The sequence below is a fragment of the Alosa pseudoharengus genome, unplaced genomic scaffold (genome assembly GCF_046254945.1).
Source record: "Alosa pseudoharengus isolate Yale_2024_CS ecotype anadromous, Long Island Sound unplaced genomic scaffold, YU_APseudo_1.1 YU_APseudo_1.1_scf_5, whole genome shotgun sequence".
In the NCBI taxonomy this organism is placed as follows: domain Eukaryota; kingdom Metazoa; phylum Chordata; class Actinopteri; order Clupeiformes; family Clupeidae; genus Alosa; species Alosa pseudoharengus.
In genome coordinates, this window is record NW_027468837.1 from 7,416,282 (window position 1) to 7,435,459 (window position 19,178).

A 19,178-nucleotide genomic window follows, 5' to 3' on the forward strand; every position below is an offset into this window, starting at 1 on the left:
CAATAAGCCATCCATCCTTTTCAGTGTGTGTGTGTGTGTCTGTCTGTGTGCATGTCTCTCTCTCTCTCTCTCTCACACCTCTCTCTCTCTGAGAGAGAGAGAGAGATGTGAGAGAGAGAGAATTGTAGTTTGGGATAGACCAATAAGATCAATAAGAATTCTGTTCAACCAGTTTATAACCAGGCATTGGACCCTGTACTAAATATAGAACCAAACAGTAATTTTCTTTGAAGTTGTGACTTGATTTTGAAAGTCTTAAGACCTCCCCTCAGTGGACACCCTACTGATTCAATAAAAACAAAGGCCATAATCTTGAGAAAAGGCTTTTCAAATACCCCAACAAAATGAATGGAAAAGGGCTTAAGGGCATTAAAATGGCACAGCACAAAGCATTCCAAAGTTAACACATGGACATCCATCTTATTATCAGTAAAACAACTTTCTAACCTATGTGTTTACTTTCTTTAGTTAATGGTTATGATATACTGATCTACCATTATTATTTCAAGTATGATCAAATATGTCAATTTCTTAATTCTACACTGCTAAACTGCAAGCACTGACTGCTATTATGAGCGAATACATTCATGTTTGTACAGTATCTTCAGGTCAGCTTTGACAGGAAAGGGTTAATTTTCCATTAGCTGTCTACCCGGATGCAGTCATGGCATCTGGTGTGCACAGCCATAAAATCCTGCTGACATCCCTGGTAAGACAGATGGACAGCCCAAGGAGCCAACCAGAATGTCTGATAACATCCCAGCTGGCCAATGGCACAGTGGTGGGGGATGGCCTGGTGGCTTTGGGCTCGGGGAGCTCAGCCTCTGTGTGTGTGTAGCATCCTTGAAGCTGCTTGCGCTGCTTCAACTGCAAGGAGCAGGAGGAAAACAATGGGGTCTAAAGGGAGAGCTCTGGAGAGCGCTGCAATTAACGCTTGAGTGGGCAGCACAACCATTGGTGCATCCTTGTCTCCCGGAACTACTGACTCACCGGGAATGGATTTTGCTGTTAAAAAATTTACAACCCTTCAGCAATAGATCCTCCTCCTCCTCTTCCTCTTCCTCTGGATCTGAAAGGAAGAAGGAGAAAGAGAAGTGGAAGGGAAAAACAGTGAGAAAGAGACAGCAAGAGAGAGAGAGAGAGAGAGAGAGAGGTTATCTCTTTTCTTACAGGGTCCTCATCATCACACTATCCTGTGGCTCCTACTATCAGCTGTGTCAGTGTATTCCTTCCAGATAAGGTAAGCACCTCCATCTCTAATCTAGAAGGTCAGGAGGGGTTATTCATGCAGTGACGCTGGAGGGATTGCAAGGCCAGTGTTGCTGCAATGTGATAGACTTTTTGTAGGACTCTGGTTAAACAACAGCAACAACAACAAAACACTGATCGAGGAGGCAGTGGGGCATAATTTTTTTCCTCCTGGGAATATTTGTGTGTATGTCTTTGTGCAGTGCTGGAGCTTCATTGGATGAGAAGGGAGGCTCAGATGGGTCTAAGCTGTCTGATTGGCTGGGAGGTTCACATGTTCCTCAGTACCAGCAGACTGAGAGTACACACTCCAGGCAGCGCTGTGGTCTCTGGCTTATTCCTGTCGACTAAATAAGTGTCAGAGTGTACCGTTACATAAGGGGATTACTCTCACAGCTATCCACACACACAAACACACATACACAGAGAGAGAGATCAGTGACATTTCAAACCTGGATGTCACACGGTGCTTAAAACATTAGAAAGTAAACAGGAACTGGACATAAATATACTAGGAAAATACATGTCTCAAAAGGTGTGATTTGCAGACCATAAAATGTTTAATGATTGGCTGATATTGCTGTGCATTTCTGGCATATTCCCTCTTTCTTTCAGAGGATCATGACGCATTTATTTGAGCAATATCAGTAATATCTTTGTTGGTCTTTTGTTATAGTTTTTCTGGAATGGCAACTCAAAGTGCTTTCTCCATTGATGTGTGAATTAGCTGGTGTGGGGAAGCAACACATGGGCAGGAACTTCTTGAAGAGGTTGGCAGAAAGGTAGACAGGGTAGGCTATAGGTGCTATAGCAGGGTAGGCGAATCAGCCAAATACCTCATATTTGTTGTGTTTTGAAAGCCTCAGTAGAACATTGTCTGTTCCCCATAATTACCATTTTCAATCCTTTTGTTTTGACTGCATCACCAGAGAAAAGAGGATTATAGGAGACATTGAACAGTGTCATTTAAGGACAACACATCTATTTTTTTGTGGCAGCAGCACACAAGGTCACATAAAGAGAGTCAAAAATAATCTGCTATTTTCTCCCATTGCAAGAAATACTCGCCATAACCTGTGTGAGTTGACTTTGACACTTTTGTTGGTAAATTGTAACTGGGGAACAGTCAGGTGCCTATCGGTAGTGGGGCAATCTACCTCTCTTTCATGGGGACCCATCTTTCTGCACTGTCATGAGAAGGTGAAGCCAATTGCCTGACCCTTGATTTGTAAAAATATTTTTTGCTTGGAACATCTCTATTTAGGGCCATTTGCTTTGGTTTAAAGTACAACTGCGATCTAAGAACAACCTATTTTTGGATTATAATGAGTGTAAACTTCATTAAGGACAGAAAAATCTTGATCTGAGTAGTTTTGAGTAAGACTGGTTTATGCATTTACAACAAAATAACAAAATAGCATATGGCAATTGCCTGGGGCAATCTGGCTATTGACAAGGCTCAAAAGATCATTGCACTTCTGTGGTATTGTGAAGAGGATCCCTACTGTCACACCGAAGTCATTGTAACTTTGTAAGTGTACAGAAAGAGTATACAAAGGAGTACTTGGGTATTATTCAGTGCCATCTTGTGTCTGTACAAGTCATTTACCAAACTCTCCTCCTTATGTCCATTGATATTTTGTGTGGCATCCGTTAATCGACTTGTATGGACTTCATATAGCAAGATGGCAGCAACTGGAAGAAGAAATAATGTAATGAACTGACTACACAAACAGTACTTTTTTATAACCTTTCTGTACACTTATAAAGTTAAAATTACTTTGGGTTGTCTGTAGGCATCCTCTCTATCAGAGAAGTGTTGTAAAGTGGCTTAAAGTAGGTCTATAGTGATTTACTTTGATGAAGCAAGCTTGCCCCAAGGCTATTGCTATATGCTATTTCATTGTAAATGTATATTTCCGTCTTACTTGAAACTACTTCGATTGGAATAATTTTGGTGTACAGCGAAATGTTACACTCGTTACCATCCAAAATTGACCCTGGGTTGTTCTTAGACAGAAGGTCCTTTTAATTGGAGCTAAACTGGTGCCAAAATTAACCTTGACATTTGACTTTGACTGATTTGGACGATATTTTTAACTGTGTGTAACTTGAGTACAGCAGCCAGAATAAATCAGGTCCAGAGCAACTTAAAATTTGTTGAGTTTGTTGGTGAGTCAGTCGTTGTAGAGATGATGATGATCCTCCTGCTGTGGCCTGTCTTTTTTCCTCTTACTTGTTTTGTTTTAGGGAAATAGTAGATGCTGTTCTTAAAAGCTTTCAGATGTGGTTCTGGAAGTAATGAATGCCGTCAACTTATCAAGTTATTTACCATATGTCTTGCTTTTTTAATCAATTTAAGTCCTTGATAGACCCTCTAGCTGTAGAAGTGATCATATAACTAGTTGTATAAGAGTTCCTAAATAAATATTGGGACATATATGGAAATGATTCGGCAGCTCAACATATCAATACTTTCCAAGGACAACTACACTCTTACAAAATTCTTTCTTGAACCTCATTACATTTTTTATCCTAAAGATGGTGCCAAATCGCTGGGCCAATAAACCACTTATCTACATAACCTGGGGTTGGTTTTCCCATCAGGTTTCCACTACCATTGTCAAATGGCAGAGAGACTATGATTTTGAACACTCTCTCCTATAGTGGCTGGGACAGATAGTCCTGTGTTTCCTGATGCATTAGGGCATTAAGTGTACACATAGACTGTTCTATATATACAGTCTTTGGATGTATATGTCAGTGTTTTCTAACAGTGTCTTTCATGTTAAAGCTAACACGGTCATTCACATGTGTGGTGTATTTGTAAGTTATAAAAATTGCCTTTAACTTCTTATTCTGGATGACAATGAAGTAATTCAGATAACATAATTACTTAGAGAGTGTTTAGTAGCCTACAGTTTATTTCAAATCATTCTTATACAACAGTTAGGTCCAGTCGAACTATTTTTTAATTTCTGATTGGATGAGAGGTATTCCATGAGTCATTACGAATGACTAATGGTGATATCCCAGGACATCCCCACTTTTAAATGATCCAATGCGAACATTCCATTCATTCAAAGCGAGAGAGCAGTGACTTCATAACATCACATTTGAGTGAGAAAATGGAGCAAATAAAGAGTAAGTTCATATATAAAAAGAGGTAGTCACCGCACACTGTTATATTTCTTTTGTGATTTTTATTGAGCAACGCGTTTCGCCAGTTGCTTCATCAGGCTCAATTCAAAACTAAGCAAGTGCTTAGGTCGTGGGGTTGGTAAAGGATATCACCACGACTGTAACTGCCTTCGGCGCCCTCGTAGTTACAGCCGTGGTGATAGCCAGCCTTTACCAGCCCCACTCCCACTCATGTCATATTGCTTAATTATTGTGTTTTGGGCTTCAGAATGTATTTCTTTACATTTTGGACCTAAAAACTGAAAACATCATCTGAATGCATGAAGCCTGAAATGACTTAAAATGTACAACAACAAAAAAACTACACATTGTACATTTTTAATATTTTGAGACAAATCATAAACTTCATATCTGACATTTCCTGTGTCTTATCTCTTGCTACAGTGTTTACATTTGATTTGCATTCAACCATCGACAGTGCTGTGGTGGCATTTTGCATGCAGTTCCTTATGCCTAGCGTCAAATTCCCCTTAAGGCAGGTGAAACTGTGTATCTATGTCGATGTGATGTGCGTCGATGTGATGTGCGTGTGTACCTGTGTTCTCCCTCTTGAACGCCCCTTCACATACGTAAGCCGCGTCTTCTGGGTATTGCTTTTCCTCGGTACAGTATTTGCCAGGCTGTGCCAGGCTGTGTTCTCGCTTTACCATGTGACCACATCCTGCCCACAACACTTGCTACTGCCCGGGCAGGGAAGGGCCGCTGGAACCCGAGATGGTGCACTGAACCGCTTCTGCTTCTTCCATTCCTCAAAGTAAACACAAATACACACAAAGACATGCACACACACACACACACACACACACACACATGCGTATGTAGATGCTCAATTTAAGCATATGGTGTATGTGTTGCAACACCAAACCCTGCTATTGCCAAATCGTTTCGAGACCTCGATTCTCAAGAAAACTAAGCTAAGCAGAAACTGTCTAAGAACACTTTGACATCTTGACAAGTTGAGAAACAGTTGCCCTCAGCTAAACAGATGCTGGCTCAAAGATATGAATGAAGTTCTCTTTAAATTGTGGAGTGTGTCGACACAAGCAAACCACACGTGCATGAATGACATTGGTTGTGTTTGACCTGCCGGTGTCAGTTCGAACCAGTGTGACTGCAATACTCGCAAAGTTGTGGTTAGACACAGCAGGCTTCCTTCTGTCTTAGACCCCACACACAACAAAACCAACATCCTAACGGTCTTCAACTGGATGTGAGGGGGCCTTTTAGTGGTTTGGACATTCAGTGCCACATGCTCATCCACTACACACACACACACACACACAGACTATCTCTCTCTCTCTCTCTCTCTTTCTCTCCATCTCTCTCTCTCACACACACACTCAAAAAAAGATCAAGCTGTAATTAACTGTCACGATTGAATCAGATGTCTTTGAATGACTAAATCAGCCTAATGGTGATGATGATATCATGAGTGCTGATGAGAGACGTGGCCCCGTGTCTTGCAGGTCTAGCGCTGGGACATGTCTCTGGCGGAAGCAGCATCCTGGGAGCAGCCGAGCCGCGGCCCTGTGCCAGCCGAGGCGCAGCACTGAGGCGCAGATCGGAGACGCCACGCTGAGATAACGGGCCCCAGCTCCAGTACCACCCCCACACAGCACCGCCGTCTGATCGTTTGTCTCGTCTGCCACGCTTCCTCCCCCCCCCCCCCTCTCTCTGTCTCTCTCTTTCTCCCTTCTCTCTCTTCTTTCGTCTTCCTCTGTGCATCTCAGCATGGCGGTGTCTACAGCTGCAGGACCGGACCTCCTCCTGACTCCCACGCCCAACCCCACCACCCTGCCCTCGCTGTCCGCCGTGCCTGCCACCCCCACCTCCTTCCCTGTGACCACCGTGGGGCTCACGACTGCCGCGGAGAACATCACGACTGCCGCCGCGCCGACTATCCCTCTGACTACTCTGCTGACCACCACGCTGTCGGGCAACCAGACGGCCTTCAATGGCACAGGGCTGCCCCAGGTGGCGGAGCAGGCGGCGGGTATGGGCATGGTGCTCGTGCCCTTCGGCATCATCACTGTCCTCGGCCTGCTGATAATCGTGGTGAGACGAGCCTTTATTCGACCGGCCCACACAAAACTCAGTTTGTGCCAATGTCCAAAATGTATTAAACACCATGGATTTGGATGACCATTTTTTGCAGCGTGTCAATCATGCCTCCTTCTAGGCCCACAGAATGAATGGATCCCTTTTCATAGTATGAATGTCAGGCTCTGACCGTAATACTACCTTTCTACAGCTGCCACTTTTATAGACTTTCTTGAGCAATGCAAAACCTAGATCCACTATTTTCCCCCAAGATTATAGTCAATCACATGCCTAGAACTTTTGACAATATAGGTTTATGACAAACTTGTCTGTGACTTTAATTCTATGATTTGCTACATAAACAAGGCACCTGTCAACACCTGATCCTTTGGGTTTCATGTGTTTGAGGTTGGAGAGTAAAAATCCCTCAATCCCCCCCCAACATATTACATATGAGAGTTGTATTAGCATTCTTGATGTTATCTTATAGGATAGGCTTGCCTCCAACTAATGTCTATCTATCTATCTCTAAGTTGCTTACTGATACTTATTTGACTGTTGATGTCTTTCCCACAGCTGTTATATGTAAGGAAACGGAAAAGGTAAAAGCTCTTATGCGCACCTTAACACACTGATAAACTGAGATTAATACTTGGGTAGCAGACACTGCCCTTCATAATGGAGTTGTGTACATCAGTCACACCATTAACAATTGTGACTTCTGACCCCGCTGCCAGACTGGAGAAGCTTCGGCACCAGCTCATGCCCATGTACAACTTTGACCCGGGAGAGGAGCAGGACGACCTGGAGCAGGAGCTGCTGGACCATGGGCGAGACGGCAGCCCAGCTGGGCCCAATGCCAAGGTGAGCCAATGCCGCAGTCTGTGGATTAGGAGATTACTTGCAATTTTCAATATTACTCTCACAGGAGAATTTATTTTGCATGACATCTTTCTTTCATGACAATTTTCTCACAGGAGAATTGTTTTTTTTTTTTTTTTACATTTATTTGAGTAAGAGTATGCATGTTTTTGCTTTAGTTGGTCGCCATTTGTAATAAATCAATTGTCTCTCCTAAGAGTGTTTTGATCACATGATTTTGTGTGCTGTTGACCAATCGATCTTTTTTTTTATTAAAAGACATATCTGCTGCTTTTTTGTTCTTTTTCTTTGCATGGCCTTTAAGTTATGACACCTGACTGGTGAAATGGTGGTAGTACCGTGTGGTAAAGTATGCCCAGTTGTGTCTTTGCTTTGAGTGTCTATCACTCTTGTGATCCATTGTTGGCTTCTTCATACCCATCCATGTTTATTTATAGAACTTAAGCTCTCTCTGCAGATCAAACCATAGGAAACAAAGACATGCTGTACCTAACTGTCACAACCAGCCCTCCCCCTCTTTCTCTCTCCTTGTCTCTTGAACCTTTTTTAACTTAAATCAAAAACTATGCCACATCTTCATGCTCAATTTTTTCAGACCTACTTGTTCTTGACCACTCTCAGTTGCATAGTGGTCGATAACTTAAGTATAAGTATACTTTTGATCCCGTGAGGGAAATTTGGTCTCTGCATTTATTCCAATTCGTGAATTAGTGAAACACACTCAGCACACAGTGAACACACAGTGAGGTGAAGCACACACTAATCCCGGCGCAGTGAGCTGCCTGCAACAACAGCGGCGCTCGGGGAGCAGTGAGGGGTTAGGTGCCTTGCTCAAGGGCACTTCAGCCGTACCTACTGGTCGGGGTTTGAACCGGCAACCCTCCGGTTACAAGTCCGAAGTGCTGCCCCCTAGTAGGCCACGGCTGCCCCCTTCTCTGTGTATCAAAGCCCAAAGTCAGCGTGGAATTTGGAATGCATGCAGCTTTGCTTCTTTACCTTTGTCTGATTCTTTTCTTGGTATGAACTTAATCTATTTGAAAAGTTGTGACTAAACACTGTTTCAACTGACCTTGACCAAGTCCTTCAGTGAGGAAACTTAACACCAACAATACACACTTAACCTCCATCTGTATTTATTTCCCCATGTTTTCTTCTGCTCTTGTTCTTCTCCCTTTCTCATCTTCTCTCCTTCCTCTGCATTTTGTCTCTCTTTTTCTCATAATGTTTTTTTGCATTCCCTTATGAGACGTGAGGACTCAACAGTACACCAAAATGTTTCTCCTTCCCCCTTCCAGACACTGACAACAAGCCAGGGTGCCACTCAGAGGCCCAGCCGGCTGGTCTTCACCGATGTGGCTGACGCCATCAACGCATAATGCGCATGAAGCTGACAAACTAAATTGAATGATGACAGGACTAAAGATCTGAAAAGATGGACTGAAGACTTTGAAGCAATGACATCCTTGGAGGACAGCTCCAGGTTTTTGGCCATGACTTTGGGTGTGTGATGAGAGGGAGGAAGATTGTTATCTGTGCTGGTCTGCACCACAAACAACATCTTGTCTTCCAATTCGAATTTGTCTGTCATGGACAGATAATGATGTTTGTTGACGTTGAATGATGAATGGGGGTGATATTAATTTGTTGATATTTCAGGCTTCATGTATTCAAGCAATCATTTCCTGAGTGTCGGTTCTTGTTTATTGTAGGTGTATCTGAGAACATTGCACTATCTGACACCTTTTTGTGTGGAAATTCACTGCTGAATGGATGGCATGTCAACAGTGTTCTTGTATTCAACGTTTATTTCCTTATGGTCACACCAATCCTCTAAATAGGGCATAGAAATATGACTTTATATGAACACCTGTGGGAAGAATTTAGAAAACATGAACTTATCATTGCCGTGGATTCTGCCAGTTAGCGCAGCGTAGGTGATGACGTTCAAGTGTCCCCTTGACTGGAGCTATGTTGCTGGAGCTGGTCAGACGACTGGAATCAGAGTTCTGAACTCTTAAGCTGACTTTTAGATGACACTTGGACACACGCTTCTGTGGCTAAGCGGACGATGTGGACTGGATTCCTTTGATGACTGTTCTGTTGTTTGGATACACTGCTGCATGCATTTTAGTGTCTCATGGAATGTCTTAACGCTGGGTCCTGGGAACCTTCAACAACAATAGTTGGCCAGTTGTGGAAACGACATGCGGATGATAAAGGGAAACAGAAGAGTGATGGATCAGAGGGAGAGAGAAAGAGAGGAATAATAAAAGAAAGAAGAAATGTCCTCTGCCCCACCTGACATACTTTACAAGGGGTCCATTGTGAGAATTTAGTGTTTTAATTATACTTTTGTGACTAAGGGAATAAATACATGAACAAATACTTTCTAAACTGTAAATTAAGTGGTTTTTAAACTTACGCAAGATATAGAGTCTGCTCGACACTGTTACACTACTGTATCCAGTCTGTCTTCAAGGTTAACACCCATGTACCTGCGGTACCTCTACAGCCTCCATCTCTTCTGTCAGGATGGAGAGGGATTTCAATTCAGTCCTGGTCCTTCTAAAGTCTACAGTTGCTTTCACCACATTTAAAACACGGTGGTTATCTTATCCTCCCAAAATGTAACACAAAGCAATCAATCAGTTCCCTGTGCTCAGTCTCTGCAGTTGACAGGCAGAGTTATACAAATAAGTTCCTGTCAATAAATAGATTTTAAAATAGACTTAATTTCACTTATTTTATTATAAACACACTTGATAGTTCAGCCAGTACAGTAGCAGTCAGCTACAGTAATGTGTTTATTTCATCCTGGTGGTGCTAATCATGTTCAGTAATGTAAGGCCAAACGGTTGTATTCAGTTGGGAGTACGGTGTACATTTTAGGACATCCTCAGCTGTCAAAGTCAGGTGTCAGACATCAGATGAAAATGCATCAGGTCTCAGGAAAACTGCTGTCAAGTTTTTACGGAATTACACAGTCATGTCTCAGACATCAGATGAAAAGGAGTCAGGTCTGAGGAAAAGCGCTGTCAGAAAAAGGGGAGTCAGACAAAAAGGTCTCAGATGAAAAGTTATCAGAGTCAGGTTTCAGAAAAAGCAAGTGTAGCCTAATAATTTACAGTAAATATAAAAATTTTGTATTCAAATTAGGGCTGTCAAAATAAGATTCATTTCGATTAAATCATTTGAGAAAAAATAACTGATTAAAAAAAATAGCACAGATTAATCGATTCCGTATGACCTTTGACCCCGAGCCGTTCTAGTCAGTAACAATTAGACTGTAAAATGAAGGAGAGAGAAGAAAATGTGCTGCCTAGATCATTGATTGGAACATTTACTTTTAAAAAACAGCCTGATGGTGTTGATTAAAAATAAAGTGGATTAAAATAAAGTCCTCTGCAATGTCTGCAGCAATGAATTTGCATATCACCGGAGTTCGTCAACTCTAAAGTCGCACATCAATGCAAAGAAATAGTGTTGACATTGAGGGGAGTGTTAATTTATTTTCATTGTGTCCCCTAGGTTATACAGTATCTGTGGCCTGAAATGCCTTGTAAGTGAAAAAAAACTTCTTCCCGAAGCACATTTGAATTTATTTCCTCAGCATATTAGGTCATATTATAGATTATTATGGCCATTATTTGAACAGTGAAAATAATAGTAAAAGAGTTTTTGAACTTTAATGTCACTAATGCTGATTATTCAATGATTCATTTAAATTTAAATATTTAAAATACTTGCACAGCAAAAATTATATATGCGATTAATTTAGATTAATTAATCACAGAGTATGTAATTCATTAAATAAATTTTTGTAATCAATTGACAGCCCTAATTCAAATGACTAAATATGTTTAGCTATTAGTAATTATGCAGATCATAACATACTATAAAGTATAAAGTATACACATAAAGTTTATATGAATTCCAAAATATGAAATAGAAATCTATGACAACCATCACTTTCTATGTGTGTGTGTGTGTGTGTGTGTGTGTGTGTGTGTGTGTGTGTGTGTGTGTGTGAGTGAGTGGAGAGTCAATCAAATTCTATGATTGCCACTGATGTGAATGATCACACAATATTCAGTATTACTGATGGTGTCAAGGAGGTGGGGGCCCCCAAACCAAATCAAATTTAAAAAAATCGCAAAAGTATCGAAATTGAGATTCTTCACTTGGTATTGGTATTGAAACAATAATGTTGGCATCGTGACAACAGGAGTTGGGGATCTGTCCCTACCAAAGCTGAGACTAAACCTACGCCCTTCCTTCCTACTCCAAGAGAGACTCACAGTCACACTAACACCTATAGTGCAGACCTGTTAATCAATTTAATGAAAACACATAGCCACACACAAACAACATCACAACAAACAATATGATAGGAAAACTCAAGGAAAATTTATTAGCAATGTTTTTTTTTTAAAAATACAACAAAATTATGCTTTTGAGGTATAAGGAATGACCATTTCCAATTTTCTCTTTGTCGGGTAAAGGCAATGAAAACTTGGGCAAACTAGCTCAAAGCAACAAAACAAAATACATGATTTAGCATACGATGACAATGAACAGATGTCAACAAATATATTATAATGGAACAAAGGGTTCTAATAAACCTTCATGATTACAAAAGACTAAAAGTGATTTTTTTACTTATTGAAGTTGTCCCAGCAGAAAATATCTTGTTTGTCCTGAAAACAGAACACTTATATTCATATGCAAGTCTGAATATGAAAAAAAAAAAAAAAATTGGCTTTGTTGCAAATAAAGGCTGTTTGGTGAATGCAGGGTGCTTGAACATGACAACATTGGTACCACAGAAGCATCACTCAGCTGACTTGCATTGTTCAAGTAGATGGAGGCTGAGGAGCATGTCAAGTAAATTTTGCAGCGTTAGGAATACTGGCTCAGAGTAACGCACTATATTGGTGTGAGGATGATCCGAAGCTTTGGAGGTACTGAGTTGTGTGCAGAGGCAGTGAATGCAGGAGTTGAAGCCAAATAATAACATCCGCTGATTTCTTACAGCATAAACGCCCAGGTAAATCCATAATCAACCGGAAGTATGGAAATGCAAAGTACACAATATGGATAACAACATTCAATACCAGCATGGTGGGCCATTCAATGACAAAATGAGAAATATAGGATATTGTGTATACAATGAGGTACTACCCCTGTATGTATCAAAATGTCCTGTTGTATCTATACAGACATTTCCATGATATCTACATTTTAAAATACATTTATATTCCGCTGTAGCATAGTTACTTCCATTAAAAAACGGATGCCAGAAGGGCATGTAAAGAGAGGGAATAATATAAATGTATTACATTAAATCTACTGATGGACCAAATGAAAGGACAATTGACTTATGCATCTGTCAATATACAGTATAAAAAAGCCAATGACGAAAAAAACATTACGCTGATAGCTATCAAAGAAAGCCAATCTCAAATCTCAACCCACAGTGTCACTTTAATTGAAGGCCTGTAAAACTTCTAAGAACCAGAAGATAAAGAAGGAAAGTGCCGGTTCACAAACCACACCATCTTGTGACAGAACAGAAACACAGAAACATTTCCCATACTTTGCCATAAATGACCATTACCATATGTGGATTTAAATACACTGAGAAGGCGTAACAATTTGTTTTTGAGTCATTGTGAAAAATTTATTTCATATCTAATTCATAATTCTATTTCAATCATTTCCTTCATTTGAGCAAACACATTTTTTTTTTTTCAAATACAAAATAAGTTTAGCCTTATGTGCCCATATTTCATTTTGAAAACGTTAATCCAACTTCACCATTTAGACATTCAGATGGCTAATTTTACAGGCTTACAGTAATGACGCACACTGCACAAAAATAACAATCATACACCTTTGAGATCAGTAAATGTTTTTGTCATCTTGTTTGATCCTAAAAAATACTGATGTGAATGTTCAAGCATTATCAGATAAATGTAAACTCCTGTGCTTTGTCCAGAGCATATCCTGAGTATTCTGCATTCTGAGAAGGTGTGGGGGGGGGGGGGGGGGGGTGTACAGTATGTTAAGACATCCTGAGGGGTGTGTGTGTATTTGTATGTGTGTGTGTGGGGTGGGGGTGGGGGGCAGTGCACCTGTGTGAGGCAAGCCCGATGTGACTGCTGTGTGGTGGAAGGAGGGGTTGGAGGCGGACCAACCGACCCTCCTGAGGCACTAGCCGTCTTCACAGCCCTCCCTGCACGGGTGGGGGCGCCGTGGGAGAGGGGGGTGCGACGGGTGGAGCCTCCGCTTCATCTCGAGCCGCCTGAGAGGAGCGAGAGATACACAAAAAGGTGGAAATGAGACTTTGTGTGTGTGTATGTGTGTGAGTGTGTGTATGTGTGTGAGTGTGTGTATATGTGTGTATATGTGTGTGTGTGTGTGTGTGTGTGTGCGAGAAAGAGAGAGATAGAGAGAGAGATAGAGAGAGCAAGAATATGAACAAGTGTACGGCTGAGAAATGCGACCGTTGCGTCCAGGAAACCATGCGAAGTAGGGAGTTTAGTGACAGTTTAGTACTTAGTTTCCCTCGCTGCTCCTGAGTCATTTGAGCCGCACTCGTGCCCGTTTGAAAGAGTCTGGGGGAATTTTATGCAGCCTTTTGCAGGTGCCTCTATGAGTGCACTGGGAGTTTCTTTAGGGTTTCAGGTCCCTTGTCTACCGGCTTCTATACGCCCCACAGCAATGCTGTGCCCTGGCTGGCCTCTTCTTTCCCAAATGTACAGAGCACAGGGGTTTTCTTTAACAGCATTACTGAAATAACTCAAACACTCCTATTTCCAATAACAACTGCAAAACTGTTTGATAGGACCTAATTTCAGTAGCTCAACTTTTTTACACACACACACACACACACACACACACACACACACACACACACACACACACACACACACACACACACACACAGACACACAAAGACACATACATTCATACATACACCAATGACAGACAGACTTCAAAGTCAAATTATGCACCAGCAACTTGTTAAGGCACTGAGCTGGCAGCAAATTCAGTTATACACACCACCAAGCTGACTGAAAACACACCAGACAGAGCCCCCTTTGCCAATTTTTTAAAAGATAATTGATAACGAAGGTTTTAGCAAATTAACAGATAAAATATATCTTTAAGCACACTAACAGGTAAAAACAAACTGTCTACTTGTGGTTTTAGGTTTTTAAAATCAAAAGTTCAGGTAGAATGATAGTAATGGGGATTGCCATTATGCTGTCTTTACAGGATAAGGAAGGGGGATTCTAAAAGTCACAGGTTGATGGTACATATTCCTCTTTTTTTCCAGTGTACTGTTGAGTTGACATGACTGGTTAAGATGTCTACTCAACTGCTCTGTATAACTATAGTGTAACACATACCATACCATGTGTAGACTGTAGACTTTGAGTTGTTCACATATTGCATTAGTATGCTCTAGTCAGTGTGTTAAGTCTTACCTGTTGCTCTTCCTCACTCACTTTCTGTGGCTATGGAAAACAAACAGGTTTAAGTTAGAGTTAGAATAATAAACTGGTTTTAGGCACTTAGTTAATTACAAGACAACAGGTTTTCTTGTTAATCTCCAGTTCAGATGTTGGTGTAATGTAACTACTTATTGGAGTAGTGTGTGTCACAGGAATGTGCACTCACCCATTTTCTTGGACGTCCACGTGGCCTTCTCTGACCTGCTGGCTCGACCTTCTGCAACAGTGTGAATGAACGCAGGTTAGCAACCCCCCAAGGAGAACAACAATGGTGGAAAGAATGAATGCTAATAATGACAGAGCTTTTACAATTATTTTTTTAAGGCTTTTCAAGGACTCTCTCAGATCCAAATGCTATTTCACTTAATTTCTAACATGAATGTGAATAGAATGTGTGAAATTAAATGATAATTCAACAGTGAGAAACAGTGGCTTCATAAGAGGTGGAGGGCTCTTGGGGATCAACGCTTTTCAACACAAGCTCTATGACACTCTGGAAGCTCTTGGACCAGATGGGCAGTGGTCGATCAGGGTGTGCATACCTTGGGTGTGACCTGCTTGTTCTTACTTCCTCTGGGCCGCCCACGAGGTCTCCTGGGAGGAGGAGGACCAACAGGCTCCTGAAGATGATGAGAGAGAGAGAGAAAGAGAGAGAAATGGGGAAATTAATGAAAATTAATATGAGAGGGAGAATTGAATGACACGGAGAGAAAAGGAGAGAGGATAAGAGAGAGGGAAAGAAAGAAAGAGAACAAGATAAAAAAAAGTAGAAAAGAGAACATTTCAGAATGACTGGCTATAGACCTGACTCAGGATCTTTCTGATCATTTAACTGATATTTTCATGTGGTCTTCAACTGCCACTTTCAGCTACCTATTCATTTCCAAATCAAAACAGTCTTCATTAGTGCTCTGAAACCACTGAGCCCTTGTACTGCATTCACTGTGCTTTTGATACTGCGCTTCAGATAATATAGTGCCAGTAAATTCCATAGCCTAGGTAATTTGTACAAAATCATCTAAATCAAGACACATCAAATAAATATCAGCCAATGAAAATTGTTTTGTCATGTTTGTCAACTGACCTGGACAAGTGGGCTATTTCGCTTCCATATGTCTGACCTTTTGAGCCCAAGGTTTAGCAGAAACTTGCTTTGGGAATCTAATTCTACTGTCTAATCCTCTGTATTCACCCAACTTCTGTCTTGGCAGTTATTCTACAGTACATTCTACATGTACTAAACATCATTTAAACATAAATAGAAATCAGTTGAATACTTCGTCAAACAGTGTCTTGGTGTGACTTATTTCTGGCCTGATTCTGGCCAGTGTGAAGACTACAGCAAATTAGTTACCTGCCCACTTGCAATTTACCATTGAGGCAGAGGGCTTCCTCTACACACCCACTGGCATGTCATTCTTCTTCACAATCCCAGTCAGAGTGGTATGCGTCATTTACAACACTCTTTGCTAATTAGCTAATTGGGTGTGACCACCCCCAGTGCCAGACAGGGGCATCACTAGCCCTATCTTTGGCTAAATTAACATAACTACAGTTTACAAAAATACTTTTAAGTGACAGAGGTAACCCACACTGCAGCATCAGTGACATTACATAGCCAGCTTTTTTAGTTATTTTAGGAAATGGTCTGATCTCAATTCATCTCATTCTGAGGAAGCCTGCTTTGCCCTGTGATCCAATGGGAGTTGCCACTGGCACCCATATGATTGTAACCTCTGACCTCTTGCTGTTTTCGTGGTCGACCCCTCCCACGCCGTGGTGGCTCAGGCTGTGGCTCTTCCCCTGAGGTAGGCCCCGCCTCCTCGGCGCTCTGACTGCTGGACCCCGCCTCCATCAGCCCTGGTCACCTGACACACCTCGGCAGGCACAGGAGCATGGACTACCTCAGCAGCTTGCTGTCAGGATAGGCTTCAAAGCTGGGCTGCACAACAGGCAGAAGGTCATTATTAACTGGCACAACAAAAGACCTATGTGAAGTGAGAAACTGATCCATTTTTTAAGGCAATACATTGGATTTTAGATTCAACAACACACACTAACCATTTCAAGCGACAAATCCGTCAAAAACTTGTTTAGGGTAATTCTCTTTTTGGTATATGGCACACTAAACAAATGTGGTGAATAAGTACAGTGATAACTGTATGAATACCTCTGGCTCTTCCGAGATCTTATGCGATTCTCTTGCAGTTAAGTGTTAACAAATAGCTTAGGCTACTCACTTCATAGCCTATGTAGGGTGGATTGCCCTAATTTGGGAATTTGTTTGTTTTTCAGACTTCTGTAGTAGGCCTAGGCTAGGCTACAATGTAGGCAACACATTGAATCCACGTCCAATTTTGATCACAGGACCCTACAGCTTTGGCTTTACCATAGTTTCACTGACATTCATTACTTTGGGGAAGAGCCACACCCACTGTAGGTTAGGTGTTCCACATTAGGCAGTGTCCCACAATAGGACAAGTAAGTATATTTTTCGAGTTCTGTGAAAAAAAAAGAATCACCTGTAGATAGCTAAAAGGGCCTAAAGTTAAAAAGTCCCACTCATGGTATGAGTAGGCTATTACTTATCTAAATTGTTATTTCACACCCACATAACTTCTGAAATAACTGAAACTGTAGGCTACCCTATATTTGGGTAGACTACACAACACACATTTCTTATTAGTAGGCCTAATATAGGCTAATATTTGCCTACCGAATATATAATAAAATAAAACAAAAATATAGGCTATTGAAAACATAATAAAGTTAGCCTATTTAAGATTTCCAGGTTTCACACCATGACATTTAAATGGGCAAATCATTGTATCCAGACTTCTAAAAAACGTTTTTTAAAAATAATAGAAATAAAGAGAAGAAACAACATAGCCTAAATAAAAAAAATACACTTGGGCTAATTTAATACATTTAAAAAAATGTCAAATTGTAAACATGACGAAGATCGCAAGCGGTGCTCTCGGCATCCGTACAACGTGCTGCAGACACTCATGTAAACATTGCTTGATCGCTGTCTGAACTGGTCAGCTACAGCCGCATAGGATAGCTTACACTTCGCTATAGCAACGAATCTATGCCAAACTGAATAGTCTTTAATGGACCGTAGTGTGCATTACTCTAAACAATTAGGGTAATCTTTGAATCGTAGGCTTTGTTAGAAAAGTAGTTTAGCCATTAGCCATCATTACTGGGCAAAACAATGTAGGCTATTGCATATTGAGAGTCAATGCCTCTACGAGCAAAATGCTTCTTTAGATACAGATGCATGCTGTTCGTGACTGCTCAAGTCAGACTAACAACATTAGCGACGTTGTTGTGGTGAGAAGGTCTTGAACCTTAAAACAAGTCTGAGTTCCTTCTCCACACCCTTGTTGGAGGAAACTGCGTAGGCTGCTGTAAACATGATGAGCTAATACACTTTTCTGACACTTGAAATGACGTGGAATTTAATAAACATGTTGTTTACTTTCTATAGCTGGCTTCCACGCTACAGCTGTATGAGCTGCATAACACGCACATCAACACAATAGAACGAGCCACAAATAATAATTATTACAATTATAATTATTATTATTATTTTATTCCAAATAAAAGAGGTTCAGTAACCTACTCACATGTGTCTATCTGCGTCTCTCTCTTTTCTCTTCCTCTCTAATGCGCAGAGAGCTGAACAGCTTAAGTCTGCAGCACAGACCAGACTCAAGCATTGCTGACTTTGCCAAGCCTTAGGAGAAATGTAGTCTATAGGCTTTCGTAACAGCCTTTGCCGTATAGCATAGTGAAAGACACCTCCCACTTGAGAGGCGGACCTAAATCACATAAAGATCTCTTCGTGAAATCTATGTTCAAGATATTACATATCTGTGTAATGATGTCTAGACTACTATAACTTGTTGTGTTGTAAATACCTGATGTATCCATAGCAAAACTTTTACATGAGCTTCTTATACTTTATAGGTTTATTTAATCAAAATGTTTTTGAGGATGAAAAATGTACAGAATGGGTTCATTAGTGTGAGTACTCTCCTGTGTGTGTGTGTGTGTGTGTGTGTGTGTGAGTGAGTGTGTGTGTGTAAATGAGCATGCATTGTCTGAGATTGCGTGCGGCTCCAGTCTTGAGGTTTGTTTAAGCTGGATTCCATCAGGCTCATTGGCGCTGGCCTTCAGAAATCCTCCTATAGAACTGCCAGGAATGTGCAGTGCTCACACTTCTGTCCACGGCTCAGATGCATTCATGGCACCAAAGGATGGCCAGCCGGACACCCCATT

The 19,178-nt window shown here is 41.2% G+C and overlaps 2 protein-coding genes across 4 annotated transcripts; one reads left to right on the forward strand and one right to left on the reverse strand.

The window, feature by feature from the left end:
* The first annotated feature begins 854 nt into the window (after positions 1-854).
* On the forward strand, positions 855-9,738 carry cunh3orf18 (chromosome unknown C3orf18 homolog). The gene is made up of 5 exons (XM_076267684.1): positions 855-1,240; positions 5,916-6,504; positions 7,066-7,091; positions 7,227-7,353; positions 8,667-9,738. Exons 2-5 carry the CDS (start codon positions 6,181-6,183, stop codon positions 8,745-8,747), a joined length of 558 nt encoding a protein of 185 aa, XP_076123799.1. The 5' UTR covers positions 855-1,240; positions 5,916-6,180; the 3' UTR covers positions 8,748-9,738.
* A 2,018-nt stretch (positions 9,739-11,756) lies between these two features.
* On the reverse strand, positions 11,757-18,640 carry LOC143104254 (uncharacterized). 3 transcript variants are annotated; one of them, XM_076268239.1, is made up of 6 exons: positions 18,524-18,640; positions 16,633-16,828; positions 15,434-15,511; positions 15,058-15,108; positions 14,865-14,894; positions 11,757-13,675 (listed from the first exon to the last, which is right to left on the reverse strand). In XM_076268239.1, exons 2-6 carry the CDS (start codon positions 16,744-16,746, stop codon positions 13,595-13,597), a joined length of 354 nt encoding a protein of 117 aa, XP_076124354.1. In that variant the 5' UTR covers positions 16,747-16,828; positions 18,524-18,640; the 3' UTR covers positions 11,757-13,594. The 3 variants fall into 3 exon arrangements, with proteins under 3 accessions (XP_076124354.1, XP_076124351.1, XP_076124353.1); XM_076268236.1 differs by having other exon boundaries at positions 16,633-16,833; XM_076268238.1 differs by having other exon boundaries at positions 16,633-16,833; positions 18,520-18,640.
* Positions 18,641-19,178: the final 538 nt, after the last annotated feature.